This window comes from Kryptolebias marmoratus, linkage group LG17 (assembly GCF_001649575.2).
Source record: "Kryptolebias marmoratus isolate JLee-2015 linkage group LG17, ASM164957v2, whole genome shotgun sequence".
NCBI classification, from domain to species: Eukaryota; Metazoa; Chordata; class Actinopteri; order Cyprinodontiformes; family Rivulidae; genus Kryptolebias; species Kryptolebias marmoratus.
Genome location: NC_051446.1, coordinates 20,719,501 through 20,731,219, shown reverse-complemented (window position 1 = coordinate 20,731,219; position 11,719 = coordinate 20,719,501). Strand labels below are relative to the sequence as shown.

The window sequence follows — 11,719 nt, the reverse complement described above, 5'->3', positions numbered from 1 at the left end:
AGCATTGAACCTCCTGGGTTAGATTCGCAGCCACCGTTTTCTAACCAAGCTTGGTAACTAAGTGACCACGTTCTTTATGCATCTTGTTTATAGATTCTTTGCCACGTCACGAAGCTACGGATACTTACCTCGGGCACTTGGATACTCACCTGGACAGGATTACTGGCTTGTCGACTCCTGGATCACCTGAACACCTCCTTCATCTCCTCCTCGCCGCTGGACACCTCCTGGACTTGTAAGACCAAAAGAACAATTATTAAGCCATCTTGCAGTGCTCAGCTGATAGTAGGATTGGTACCCGAGACTCACCCTGTTCCTCTTGTTTTCCAGACCTTCTCCACGAAGAACGCACTATAGATAATATTTACCTGTAAATAAACACACCTACCTTCAGCTGTTGTCTGTGTCTGGTTTTGGTCTTGCTCGCTGGACAAATTTCCCCGCGTTCTTGTCAATCTCGCTCCTCTGGTTGTGAATATCGAGTAAAGCACCTTTAATGGCGGATCATTCCCCATTAGAACCAATCCAGCGTGTTGCGTCTGCTGAAAACTGTAAATTAAAGTTAGAAACACCACTTTCCACAACAAATTCACTTGGTTTGTTCTGACCAGGAGCTTTTGCTTGTTTTTTTTAAACCTTTCCCTATTTTTCCACATTGATTTAGAGTTCATTATTATGCTGCTGAACAATCAAGACTTCGTGCTGCCTTCAAATCATATCAATGACTCCGTAAATCCAGGCGACTGAAAGCACTTTTTTGAACGACTCTGACACAGATTAATGCCCCCCCACTTGCTGAACTGCAGACGTAGGAACAAACTTCTTGCCTGAACGGCTGCAAACAGAATATGTAACCCGACTGATACGGATCATAACGCCAGAAGAGTCAAACGCTGTTTGAATATTTGCTTTAACGCTTGTTTTTATTTGCTTTCTCTTCGCTGACTCTGTGTTTGTTTAACTGACCCTCAGGGTATTCTTCGGCCTCAGTGAGGCAGATTCGTTGGCAGTGTCGGTGCCGTTGCAGATGTTTCGGCGTTTGTCTATATGTTTATGTTTTTACCCGAATAGGAAGGTCAGCATCAAAGCCTCCCGAGGTGCTGCGGTACTCTGTGGGATACGTGAGAGACAGCGAGCGGAGTGTGTGCTCCAGCAGACTGCAGGCGAGTGTGTACGCCTGCTTGCAGCGCAGACGCACACACACACACAGGATCCGCTCCAGCTCCCCTTGGTATTTCAGCAGCTGTTCGCCATCCACACGGGTTACCTAAATACACACACACACACATATATACGTGAGAACATGCAATTCTTTGGAGAGTTGTGCCTTAAATATTGAGGATCTTCAGTAAATCACAGCGTCTGGCTCGATCCACCTCGTGTTCGGCTCCCAGGAGTAATAAAACAAAAGTGAAAGAGTGTCAATATGTTCTGGTTAACGACAAAGCTCTCTGATATTTATGACAATGAGGCGTGCTCGCTGCAAAAAAAATACCATTTGGGTGTAGTTTTCTTCTTTTTCACTGCCTGAACTATAATCCTATTTTACAAATGATAAAACTAAGTCTGTTCCACACATTTTCACTCACTCTTTTAACGAAACCAAACAAACGGCTGCTGCAGTAATTGGAAAATTGTGCCAAACAGATGTTTTTGGTCATATTGAGAATAAATCCTACTTTCGAGACGTGGCACAAATGAAAATAAGGAAAAAAAAAAAGAGTCTGACGTATTTAGTTTGTCGTCTCACCTCGGAAAGCAGCTGGAGATTCCACAACAGCTCTTTGTCCAACTCTTCCTCGTTCAGCAACTCCTCATCTGCACACACACAAATAAAGAAGATGAGTTATGTACTGTATTATTTCCATCAGCTCTGAATTTTGGTGTCTTTTTTCAGTTTTAGGCCACACTGTCTATGAACTATTGGATAGATTTCTATGGAATTTAATATTTATTTGCCCCTCAAGATAAATTTTATTAGCTTTTGTTAGTCTGTCATGTCAGTCATATCATTTTGACAGTTTACAACTAGCCGTTTCATGCTAAAATAGCTATAGTAAGCATGCTAACATACTAGACTATTCTGTCTGTGAGCACTAATCAACTAAAGAAGCCTCAGTTGTTTTTCAGCCGTCAGCTGTTATTATTAACTAATACTTCAAAATTTTATCAAAAAATTTCTTTTTTACACTCATATGAGTTTATTTCTAGACATTTCATGCTTTATTGCTAGTGTTTGCCATGTTTATTTAAATTTTCAATTGTTTTAAATTTGTTTTCATTGACAATACTGACATGATAAATTTTGGTTTCACTGAGGTGTTTAACCTAAATTAAAACAAACCTGATTGTTCTTATTGAAAGAGATGAATGGTTTTACAGAGAACAAAAAAAGTAAAAAAATTTTAAAAAGTAAAATTAGTTCCACTAAAGCCAGTTAAAAGATTATGTTGAGCCAGCCCTAACATGTTCGGTTGCAGCAACATAATTGCTTCATTATTAAACCAATCCATTAAATTGTGTGGTAAAGTTTTTCACTTTTTTTTTGAGTAGATTCAACAATATTTTTCATCTGTGGAACTGAATGACTAAGAGTTTGCGCTGTTTGCAGTGTCGAGGCTGGTGCCAAATTAAGATCCGGGGTTTAATCTAACCACCGCCTCATAACTCTGCCAAACAGAAGGAGAGAAACGAGTCATGGCAACATGAAGGCGGAGGAGTTTTCTGCAGGTTTCATTTATCTCTCTTGAATGAACCCATTCGTAGCTCATTAGGGGCCTGGAACCAACTTCATGTAAGCACCGTCTGCACACAGAGGACGGTTCTACGTATGCAGTGTGTGGTACTGACTGTCAGTGATGTGGGAGATGATGCTGCAGCAGTGAAGGACGAACAGACGGAGAGACTCGGCGGGATGACACTGTGAACACATGCAAAGCACACATTTGGATGCTCGAGCACGACATGACAGCTCATGGGGGTCAGTGTTCAGGCCCGTGAATGACAAACCAAAACCAAGCTTGTGGTGTTTAAAAGAGAAAGCAGGACAAAGTCAGCAGTACCTTCGCCGCAGCTCTGCACATTTCAGCCACCATTCTGCCCGACACGCACGTCTCAAAGATGCTGGAGGTGGCAAAGTTATACAGCTTCTGCAGCGCAACCTGACGCAAAGGTGGCATTTAGGAAAGATCAGATGGTGAGGTTCATTTGACTCTCTTACAGAAACACACACACAGGGGCACTCCATGTCATCACCGATTCAGCAAAACACAACGTTCAGGGATAAATGTATGGCATAAACGGGCTAAAAAGATAAGAAGCATTTTTTAAACTGATTGTTTCACATTTTGGTGGAATATAGAATCGCATGAACAACAAACAGTCACAAAAAAACTTAAAATCTTTCAAAATGGTGTAATTTTTACAGCATAAACAGAAGAGCAGCAAGATTTAATTCACGTTTATAGAGGGTCGAGTGATTGACAGGTGTCTGGCCACACCCACTTGATTTCTAATTCTGTTCAGCCAATGAGAGTGTACGTAACGTGACGCGACGTCTCCCTCTCTCGCGCTTGTGTTTTGTGAACCGTGGGGCAATGGCGACTGTTACCATTAAATATGGTGGATTCTTTACCTTCTCGTTCCCTTTTTCGCTAATTTTTTTGGAGTAAAATATAGCAGGCGAGGAGGCAGACCAAACAATATTCAAATGGGTAAACAAAAAGAGCGCGAAATCTACTTTTCTAAACGTAATTTCAGAGAAAAGACGAGCTAACATCGTTAGCATCGTTAGCTTTTTCCCCCATAAAATGGACTGATGGAGATGCAAGGAAATGTGGAGATTATAGATTTAAATGTGGCTGAATAGGACTTCACATGGAAATCACTTCTTTTAAATAAGGTATACACATCTTAAAACACATCACATGTTTTACTTGTCTGTTATTGCTGTGGTTATTAGCATGTTTTAGTTTTATTGTGTGAAATTGAACATTTTTCAGGTTTGTTTACTACTGATGCCATTGTAAAAAAGGTTGTTTCAACCTTTTTTATCCTCATATCCCAGGTGAAAGGCTTCCTCGCATATTTTTCTATTAATTTATGTTTATTTACAAATATTTTCCTCACAGAAATACACTGAGATATCCTCAATTCTTTAAACAACTTTGTTCTCATTTAAAATTTTCAGAGAGCTTTCCCTATTTTTTGTCTCTTCTGCTACTTTTAGCTGTTTGGCTACTTTTAGCTAGTTTTCTAGCTGGCATCTTTTTAATCAGCATTAACTCTGCATTTTCCACCGAATATCCAGTTTCTGTAATTATTAAATAATATTTAAAAAATGAAATGCTTTTGCCTATCATAATCCTAGTGAACCTATATCCCATTAGCTGCATATTTTCTGTGCTGGAATTTGAGCATTTGATCTAAATCTGAAGTGTTTAGGAGACCAACACATCCGGGTAAAATCTAACATTTAGCGATAAATAATAATAAAGTGTCACGGTTTGATTTGATCATGAGCAGTGGCTAGTCCTCAATAAATAGTTTAATATGCAGCCTCCTGTGGGTCATATTGCAATAACTGGGTGACAGAACAAGACCTGAAGAAGCTGCAGAGACAGAATTTGAGTGCTTCCATCATTAACGGGCAGAGCTTGATAACGCCTTGAAGAATTAACTCAACAGTTTGAATCAGATGTGTCCGAGCATGGACAAAATTGGACCTAAATAATTGGAGGCTGAATTAGAAGTTGATAAAGTCCCGTTCAGAGTACATCAGGGGCTTTTTACCTCTCAGACAAACATGATAATGTTGGTGTGTGTTCTCGTGGCACCTTGTATATTTCAGTGGAGCTCTGCATTAAGACGGTGCCAACAGCAGAGGACAGTCCCAGCTTCACCAGGCTCTCCAGATGAGTCTGAGTGTCTGTCTCCGTCTCATCTCTTGTCTGCTCCAGTGTGCTGCTGTCTATCAGAGCGAAACACCTGCGCGAGCGACACAAGGACACACACGAGCGCACAAAAACGCACACTTAAAACACTTGTCAGCGATGAAAATGTCAACAACGGTATGATTAAAAAAAAACAGAAAAGAGGCTCTTTCACTCCAGAGGCAGTGAGTCTAGTGCATTTCAAACAGAGACACGCATTCGTATTCAGACGCTGACAACAGAGCTTCACACAGTGACAGCCTGACTCCCTAATTTATTTCTACCTGTCCAGGAACTGCAGCACAAAGTCTTCAAACCCAGCTGAGGCGAAGCAAATATCTCTTTCGATCTGCGGAGGAGAGACGAAGGTAATGTGTTTGTATAATAACCTCTGCGCTTTGGTTTCTTTTCTGCCTGAATTACAAAAGAAACACTTTGACATTTTGGGAAATGCACTCAGTGGAACAGAGCTGAAAGATGGCGCTCCGGATTTTTATTTAATCTGCGTTTCAGTACACTCTTTTGTGAATATTACCTTCTGTGTAATGACAGGCTGAAGAGGAGGAAGAGATCAGAATTCAGTGTTTTTTTTAATGCAAAGTTTCTGGGATCAGCTGTTTAGAGAGGCCGCGAGCAGAGAAGGAAGACTTCTGCATTTTTCCCCACACTCTGTGCTCTCTGACTGATAAGATGCTAACTATTAGACAGAACACCTCTTTAAGTATCTCTTAAATGTGTAGCTAGTTAGACCAGCACAGACGATGGAAGCGGGTGAAAGCTGCTGTCGAGTTTCCTCAAACCAACAAGGAAGGTCCAAGAAAGTCGACGACGAGGTGTTTTCACACTTTGATCTTTTGTACAAATTGAGGCAAAACAACCAAATCTGCTCAGCTAATTGGAGACATTTAGAGCTTCGGGGTCACAGAACTGAAAAAGCTGCTTCTGTTTTTCATGCTAAACTGAGCCGACGTCTGCGTATTTACTGTACAAACATGAAAGTGATGCCGGATTTCTCATCTAATCATCAGGAAGAAGAAAAAGATCCATGCATTAGCTAAAGTTGTCACTTTACTCTTTTTAGGACAAAACAACCAAAATGATGAAGGTTTTGATGATGGATGTTTTTCAAGCCTTGCTGTATAATTTTGCAGCTATAAAGAGCTCTTATGAAACTTCTAAATCTTGTTCCACGAGTTTTAAAAGAACAACTAAAAATAATATAACATTAAGACAGATTTCTCTGGACTTTGATGTTTTTTTTTACCTTTTTGTTTGTTTTGTTTTTTTTGTGCACTCCTTTTAAAACTTATCTTTAAGCGATAGTTCAGATACTGGTTATGAGCAGCAAATATCTTACCTGTTGCAGATAGCTTTTTGAATAGCTTCGTTTTGGAGAAATAGTTTAATTCTGACTGGACTGACGAGCTAACAGCTTATCTGAGTAGCGGATTGCCTTCAAATCGACTGTTGGTTTTTCATCTGGTAAAATCATCTGGAGGAATCCACTTTGGTTCGGGTTCCCCATGTCGGACTAGCCGTTAGCTCGTCTGTCGGTTCAGAATTAAACTGTCTTCAAGCTGAGGCTGTTTGAAGGATTATCTACGACAGGTAAGATATTAATCATTCAGAAACCTGCTTCCAAAGATCGGACCTGTTCCTTTAAAGCTTTAACAGTTTAATCCAGATTTTAAAGGTGCTGAGGAGGAAGCCATTTTGTTTCAGAGTTTGAACAATAAACTTTAGGTCTTGTTTCTTATTTCCATTTAATCCTTCCTACAAACAATCAGTTTGTTGAGATGAGTAGACAGTTATAAGACGTGCTTGTGTTGTATTTCTGATCTGTTTATCTTGTTTTTAAAGAAACTGTAAGTTTGATGTCTTCTTTGGTCAGTTTGTGTCATCGTTTGTGTCTCCTAGCTCAAACTGTACAGAACAAACACTTAATCTCTGTTCTGTGTACCTCAGTGAGATCCGCGTGTCGGGAAGGAGCGTCCGAACAATCCACTAAAGGAACCAGCGTGGCGAAGGTGGTGATGAACTGGAACGTTATCTGGACAGAGAGAGGCATGGCAGATCAATTAACATCATCTGAAGTGATCACAGCCTGCGTTAAATAATGTGCCAGGTAAAAAAAGTTTTTTTCCAAACGCATTCATTTCTTCTAGTGCCGAAGATTAATACGGCGTGGAGCAAACGAGCGCAGCAAGTGAGGGAACCGATCCGTTTTACTATTCAAGCTGCCGGATTAATTACGAGTTCTTCAAACTGAGATGTTCACTTTCGGGGATAATTAATAGGACAGACCTGAGTATACAAGGAGGGAGTTCAATCAGCACGAGCTGCGTTGTCGTCTTGTCTAATCATTTTTCTTCATTAGCGATCAGCACGTTCGACACTCACCATGCACTTGCTGAAGTCGTTGGGGTCCACCCCTGGGAGAGAGCCCATGAGCAGGGGGAGAACGTGCGCATGGCCCTCTGGGTAGTGGTCGTTCGGCGAGACCAGGCTGCGGGCCATGCCGATCACGCAGCTGAGGGTGGCGGTGAGGGTGTGCGGCTCTGTCAGGGTCTCCATCGCTGCGTAGGTTCTGACCATGTGGAGGAAATTACAACCAGGTGATTTTATGTGACGCGACGTGAACCGGAGCCGGGATCTCCCGGGAGTCTTACTTTTCGAGGACGGCCGGGACGACGAGTTCGGGCGCCAGCAGAGCCAGGTTCTGCAGGGCGTAGGCCGCGTCTGCGCTGCCGGTTTTACTGCGAAACCACCAGGAGAGTTCAGGTGACGGCGCGTGCGTTACAGTGACAAAAACACACGGATATACTGAGACGGCCTGTTTTTGTCCGGATTAGGCTTGTTGCGTCTGAGGCCGAGTGTTCGCAGTTTGCTGGTTGTTTGCAAGAAGCAAGAAAACCTGACACACCATTTAAGTGGCCACACTGATAAGAGGGAACTGGTTGATAGTTATTTTGTCAACTGGCTAAAAAAAAAAGAGGAGAAATCCGGAGAAATTCGGATCCATAAATGTCGACCTGCGAGGCCACCGGCTGGCTCGGGCGGTGCAGGAGAGCGCTCGCACCTCCACCCGCAGTGACAACGACTGTTCTGTATCTGCATCCTTTCAGCTTTCCCCCCACACAAGTTCAGCTTTGGTTTTTAAATGTCAACATACTATCTAAATCTGCTGGTATTTTCTGCAGGGTTGGAGACTTATTGGGTGCGAAACGCAACGCACAATTTGTTTTGCTCTTTTGTAAAGCCATATAAGCTGGAGTGTGTCTAAAACAAACCTGGACCCAATATTTAGATTATTGGGTCTAGGTAGATAAATACATACAGCTCTTATAATGAACAAACAAATAAACTCTGTATTCACTTCAGATTGTTAAAATTTACAGATATTGTGTATTTGAAAACAAAGGGAATTAATGTTTTTGGTGCCAACAATACCCTTCCTAGTTAGATTTAATAAATATATTTCAAATTAAGAGGAGAACTATATAATATTTATGTCTGAAAGTTAGAAGCAGTCAGAAATATAGATGTGTTTCAGCTCTGAGAATCAAATTATGGATTATTTCTTAGTGATGAAACTAAGAAATCAGTAATTAGGTTATAGTGTAAAGTGATTTATACTTTAGGTTTTTAATGTATTTAAAATCAGAAAAATGATTTACTGTTTTAAAGGTTAACAGGCTTTTCTGGTGCTTCTGTAACAAGCCTTTCCACACAAAGTGGACAAGTTTTATCCTTCATTCAGTCTCATGACCACATCCACGCAGTACCTGAACATAGCCAGCAGGGCGGCTCCCCTGAGGCTGCGGGTGAACTCCTGCAGGTCGGCGTCGGTCAACCGTTGACCCTCGGGGACCGCCGTGATCCAGCTGGGCGGGGCGTAACGCTCGCGGTGCACGCGGCGCACGACGCTCGCCGGCAGTCGCTGAAGCAGACGCATCAGTCGGGCCTGCAGACGCACGGATTTAAAAATACGTTTAAAGAGGTGGTTTTGACCTTTTTTGAAGCAACTTTCTGTCAGATAGTTTCCATTAGTCAGTACGTTATTAGTCACGGACAATAAGGAAAATGTTAAGCTGGGCTGGCTAACAAAATAAGCTAATATTAAACCTCTACACCATTTGGTTTTCTCAGCAGAACAACATCCATGTTACCATGAGAACATATGCTGCACTAATACGGATGTCGTTCCTGAAAAATCCTGTTTGGCTAACTGTTAGCCTAGCCTGCAGGAAGACTCCTGCCCCTTCTCTCCATCCTCCGTACTCAGGTACCAACTAGTGATGACTATTAGGCAGAGCGTCACTTCAAAAGTGACCAGACTATCCCTTTAATGTGTTCAAACAGAAATGGAGGATCGGTGTGTTGCTGAGGGAGCACCACTGACCTGCCAGCGGCCGTGGTTGGACGGGTGGTAGAAGGAGGCGATGCTGCTAAACAAGCAGGTCAGCTCCTTCTGCGCGGGGTTTCCTGGTCCGCCCTGCAGGGACAGACATTAACAGGCAATCAAGCAGCCGCGGCGTGCTGCATAGCGCATCTGTGCTGTGTATTTTATTTTTATTTGTGTGTACCAGGAGTGCCGTGATCCATAAAACCACGTATCCAACGTCGTAGGAGTTGGTGAGGTACCTCGGTGCCACCATCTGACAGACCCCGACGGGAAGGTTGAAACTCCGCAGGATTCTGGTGAAAATCTACACACACGCACGCCATCGAAACAAAAGAAGTTTCAGCTTACGGACGCAGCCCCGTGGCCCCCCAATAAAAGCCGTTTAGAGGCAGGCTCGTGTATCCACGTAGCGCTGCTAACGACTCACTGTGGGAATATAAGGAGTCCAGTCCACGTAGCCGATGTTATCGTTGGCGAGGCGAGCAAACAGGTTGACTAGGTGCTACAAGACAACATCAGGCAAACAGTGTGAGTGTGTCGATTTCCAGAAGTGAAGAACAAAAAACAACAAAACTGAAGGATGTTCAAGAACAGGGGGGTAGAGAGCTCAGCCAGGCTGCTCTCTGGGCCCCAAGGCTGGAGGAAAACAGAGCAGAGGCACAAACGGGAAAATCTTATCGGCATGCTGAGCGGAAACAGCCAACATTTCAATCACCGCAATCAAGGAAATGTCGAAGGCGTGTCGTTCTAATTTCCTTTATTTATTTTCAGGAGAACGGAGCGCTGAGTGAGCCGTTCCTTAATGCCTTGATATTGTTTTAAAATACACCAAAGCAATTTTGACAAGTGAATTTTTATTTTATTTTATTTTAGCATAAACTGAACTTGCTGTGACTTTAAGAATTTCTCACCCAAGCCAAGTAGCTAAAAGGATGTGTGTGTGTGTGTGTGTGTGTGCACGTCTCACCCCTTCCCAGCTCGGCTGATTCTGCACCGACATCCAAAGACTCATTAACTCGTCAAACCACAACCTAAAAAAAAAAAAACACAAAATCATGGACAAAAACCTTCGATTAACGTCTAATGAGACGCGCACCTGAGGCCGAATCCCCCCCTCATTTATCACCAATTTCCCAGCACATGAACTCATTCTCTCCTGTATATTCTGGAGGAAAAAGCAACAAAATGAAAAGGGGAGAGCGAAAGAAAAAAAGAAGAAGAAAAAAACGGGTATTAAAGATGATGTATTGTGGAAACTGAGCAGAAACTGCTTATGGATCCAAGAGTAAATCCAGACAAATCGCCCCGGAACGGCGGAGAAGGAGGCGTTGTAAAGCTGCCTGGAAAACAACCGTGAGGAGCGCAGGAAAAACAAAACGACGAGCAGAAACTTTCCGAGAGAGCGACGAGTTAGCGAAAGAAACAAAAAGAGAAGAACGAGAATTTCAGAAAATTGGATTTTTCAAGACTCTGAAGAAGGGGAGGCATTTTTACACAAAATACGACCGCAGTGCTTCTGCAGACTGAAGACTTTTATAAACTGTGGTTCAGGATATGCAGCACTTGGTGTCAGAGTTTTAACCTAAGATCATCTTATTATGAACAGAGTATGTGTTGAGGATGACTCTGAGCTTCTATCACACTGGACCTGAGCTCAAAAGCTGCAAAACTGACTGAGTTGTAGGCATTTTTGTGTTGGTTAGCTGTAGTGGCGTACACCTTTCAGGTTCATTGAAATCCATCCAGCGGTTCATGACATATTTTGCTAACAGACAGACTCACACAGGCGCTGTGATTGGCCGGCTCACCTGAAGCCCTGCTCGTGCTCCTCCGGGCTCAGGATGGTGGGCAGGAACAGCTCCATGTTGCTGATGGCCTTCTGCATGACCCCGTCAAACACGCACAGCAGGGGGCGCCACTCATCCAGCATCTCCTCGGTGGAGGACGCAGGGAAATACCTGGGAGCGTGGAACGTGAATAAAGATAAAAACCAGACAAACGCACGCAGCTCGAGTGGAGATGAAAGAAAAGCATTCTCCGCCTCGGAAGATGACATGATCAGAAAGGATGAGACTCACAGTCTGCAGCTCCTGATCAAAGCCTTCAACACATGGTCCACCGAGCTGTGAGCAAGGAGAGACGCCTGAGGGTTTGTGATCATCCAGAATAAAAAAAGGTCTAAAACTCACCTCCACTTATTGGACTCTGTCTCAGTGAATGTTTCTGTAGTGTCAGCAAAATGCCTTACAAACTACAGGACCCATTTCACTGAAAACGTCAGTAATTGGCTGATCGTAACTTAGATATGATGTGAGATCTAATTTTATTTTTACTTCTCTTCACCCAACCTTATGGCCGAGGTGTTTTAGCTTTCAGTTAGCCT

The 11,719-nt window shown here is 42.9% G+C and overlaps 1 protein-coding gene across 2 annotated transcripts in view; it reads right to left on the bottom strand.

Moving 5' to 3' along the window:
* psme4b (proteasome activator subunit 4b) overlaps window positions 1-11,719 on the bottom strand; it is a 54,397-nt gene that overhangs the window by 34,727 nt on the left and 7,951 nt on the right. For both annotated transcript variants that reach the window (XM_025010464.2, XM_037981009.1), the window contains 16 exons: window positions 11,415-11,459; window positions 11,145-11,294; window positions 10,304-10,367; window positions 9,764-9,838; window positions 9,518-9,640; window positions 9,334-9,426; window positions 8,717-8,895; window positions 7,601-7,687; window positions 7,332-7,518; window positions 6,892-6,981; window positions 5,216-5,280; window positions 4,836-4,986; window positions 3,063-3,161; window positions 2,851-2,920; window positions 1,751-1,818; window positions 1,064-1,267 (listed from right to left, as the gene is read on the bottom strand). In XM_025010464.2, coding sequence (XP_024866232.1) covers window positions 1,064-1,267; window positions 1,751-1,818; window positions 2,851-2,920; window positions 3,063-3,161; window positions 4,836-4,986; window positions 5,216-5,280; window positions 6,892-6,981; window positions 7,332-7,518; window positions 7,601-7,687; window positions 8,717-8,895; window positions 9,334-9,426; window positions 9,518-9,640; window positions 9,764-9,838; window positions 10,304-10,367; window positions 11,145-11,294; window positions 11,415-11,459 — 1,750 coding nt within the window. The remainder of the gene's footprint in view (window positions 1-1,063; window positions 1,268-1,750; window positions 1,819-2,850; window positions 2,921-3,062; window positions 3,162-4,835; window positions 4,987-5,215; window positions 5,281-6,891; window positions 6,982-7,331; window positions 7,519-7,600; window positions 7,688-8,716; window positions 8,896-9,333; window positions 9,427-9,517; window positions 9,641-9,763; window positions 9,839-10,303; window positions 10,368-11,144; window positions 11,295-11,414; window positions 11,460-11,719) is intronic.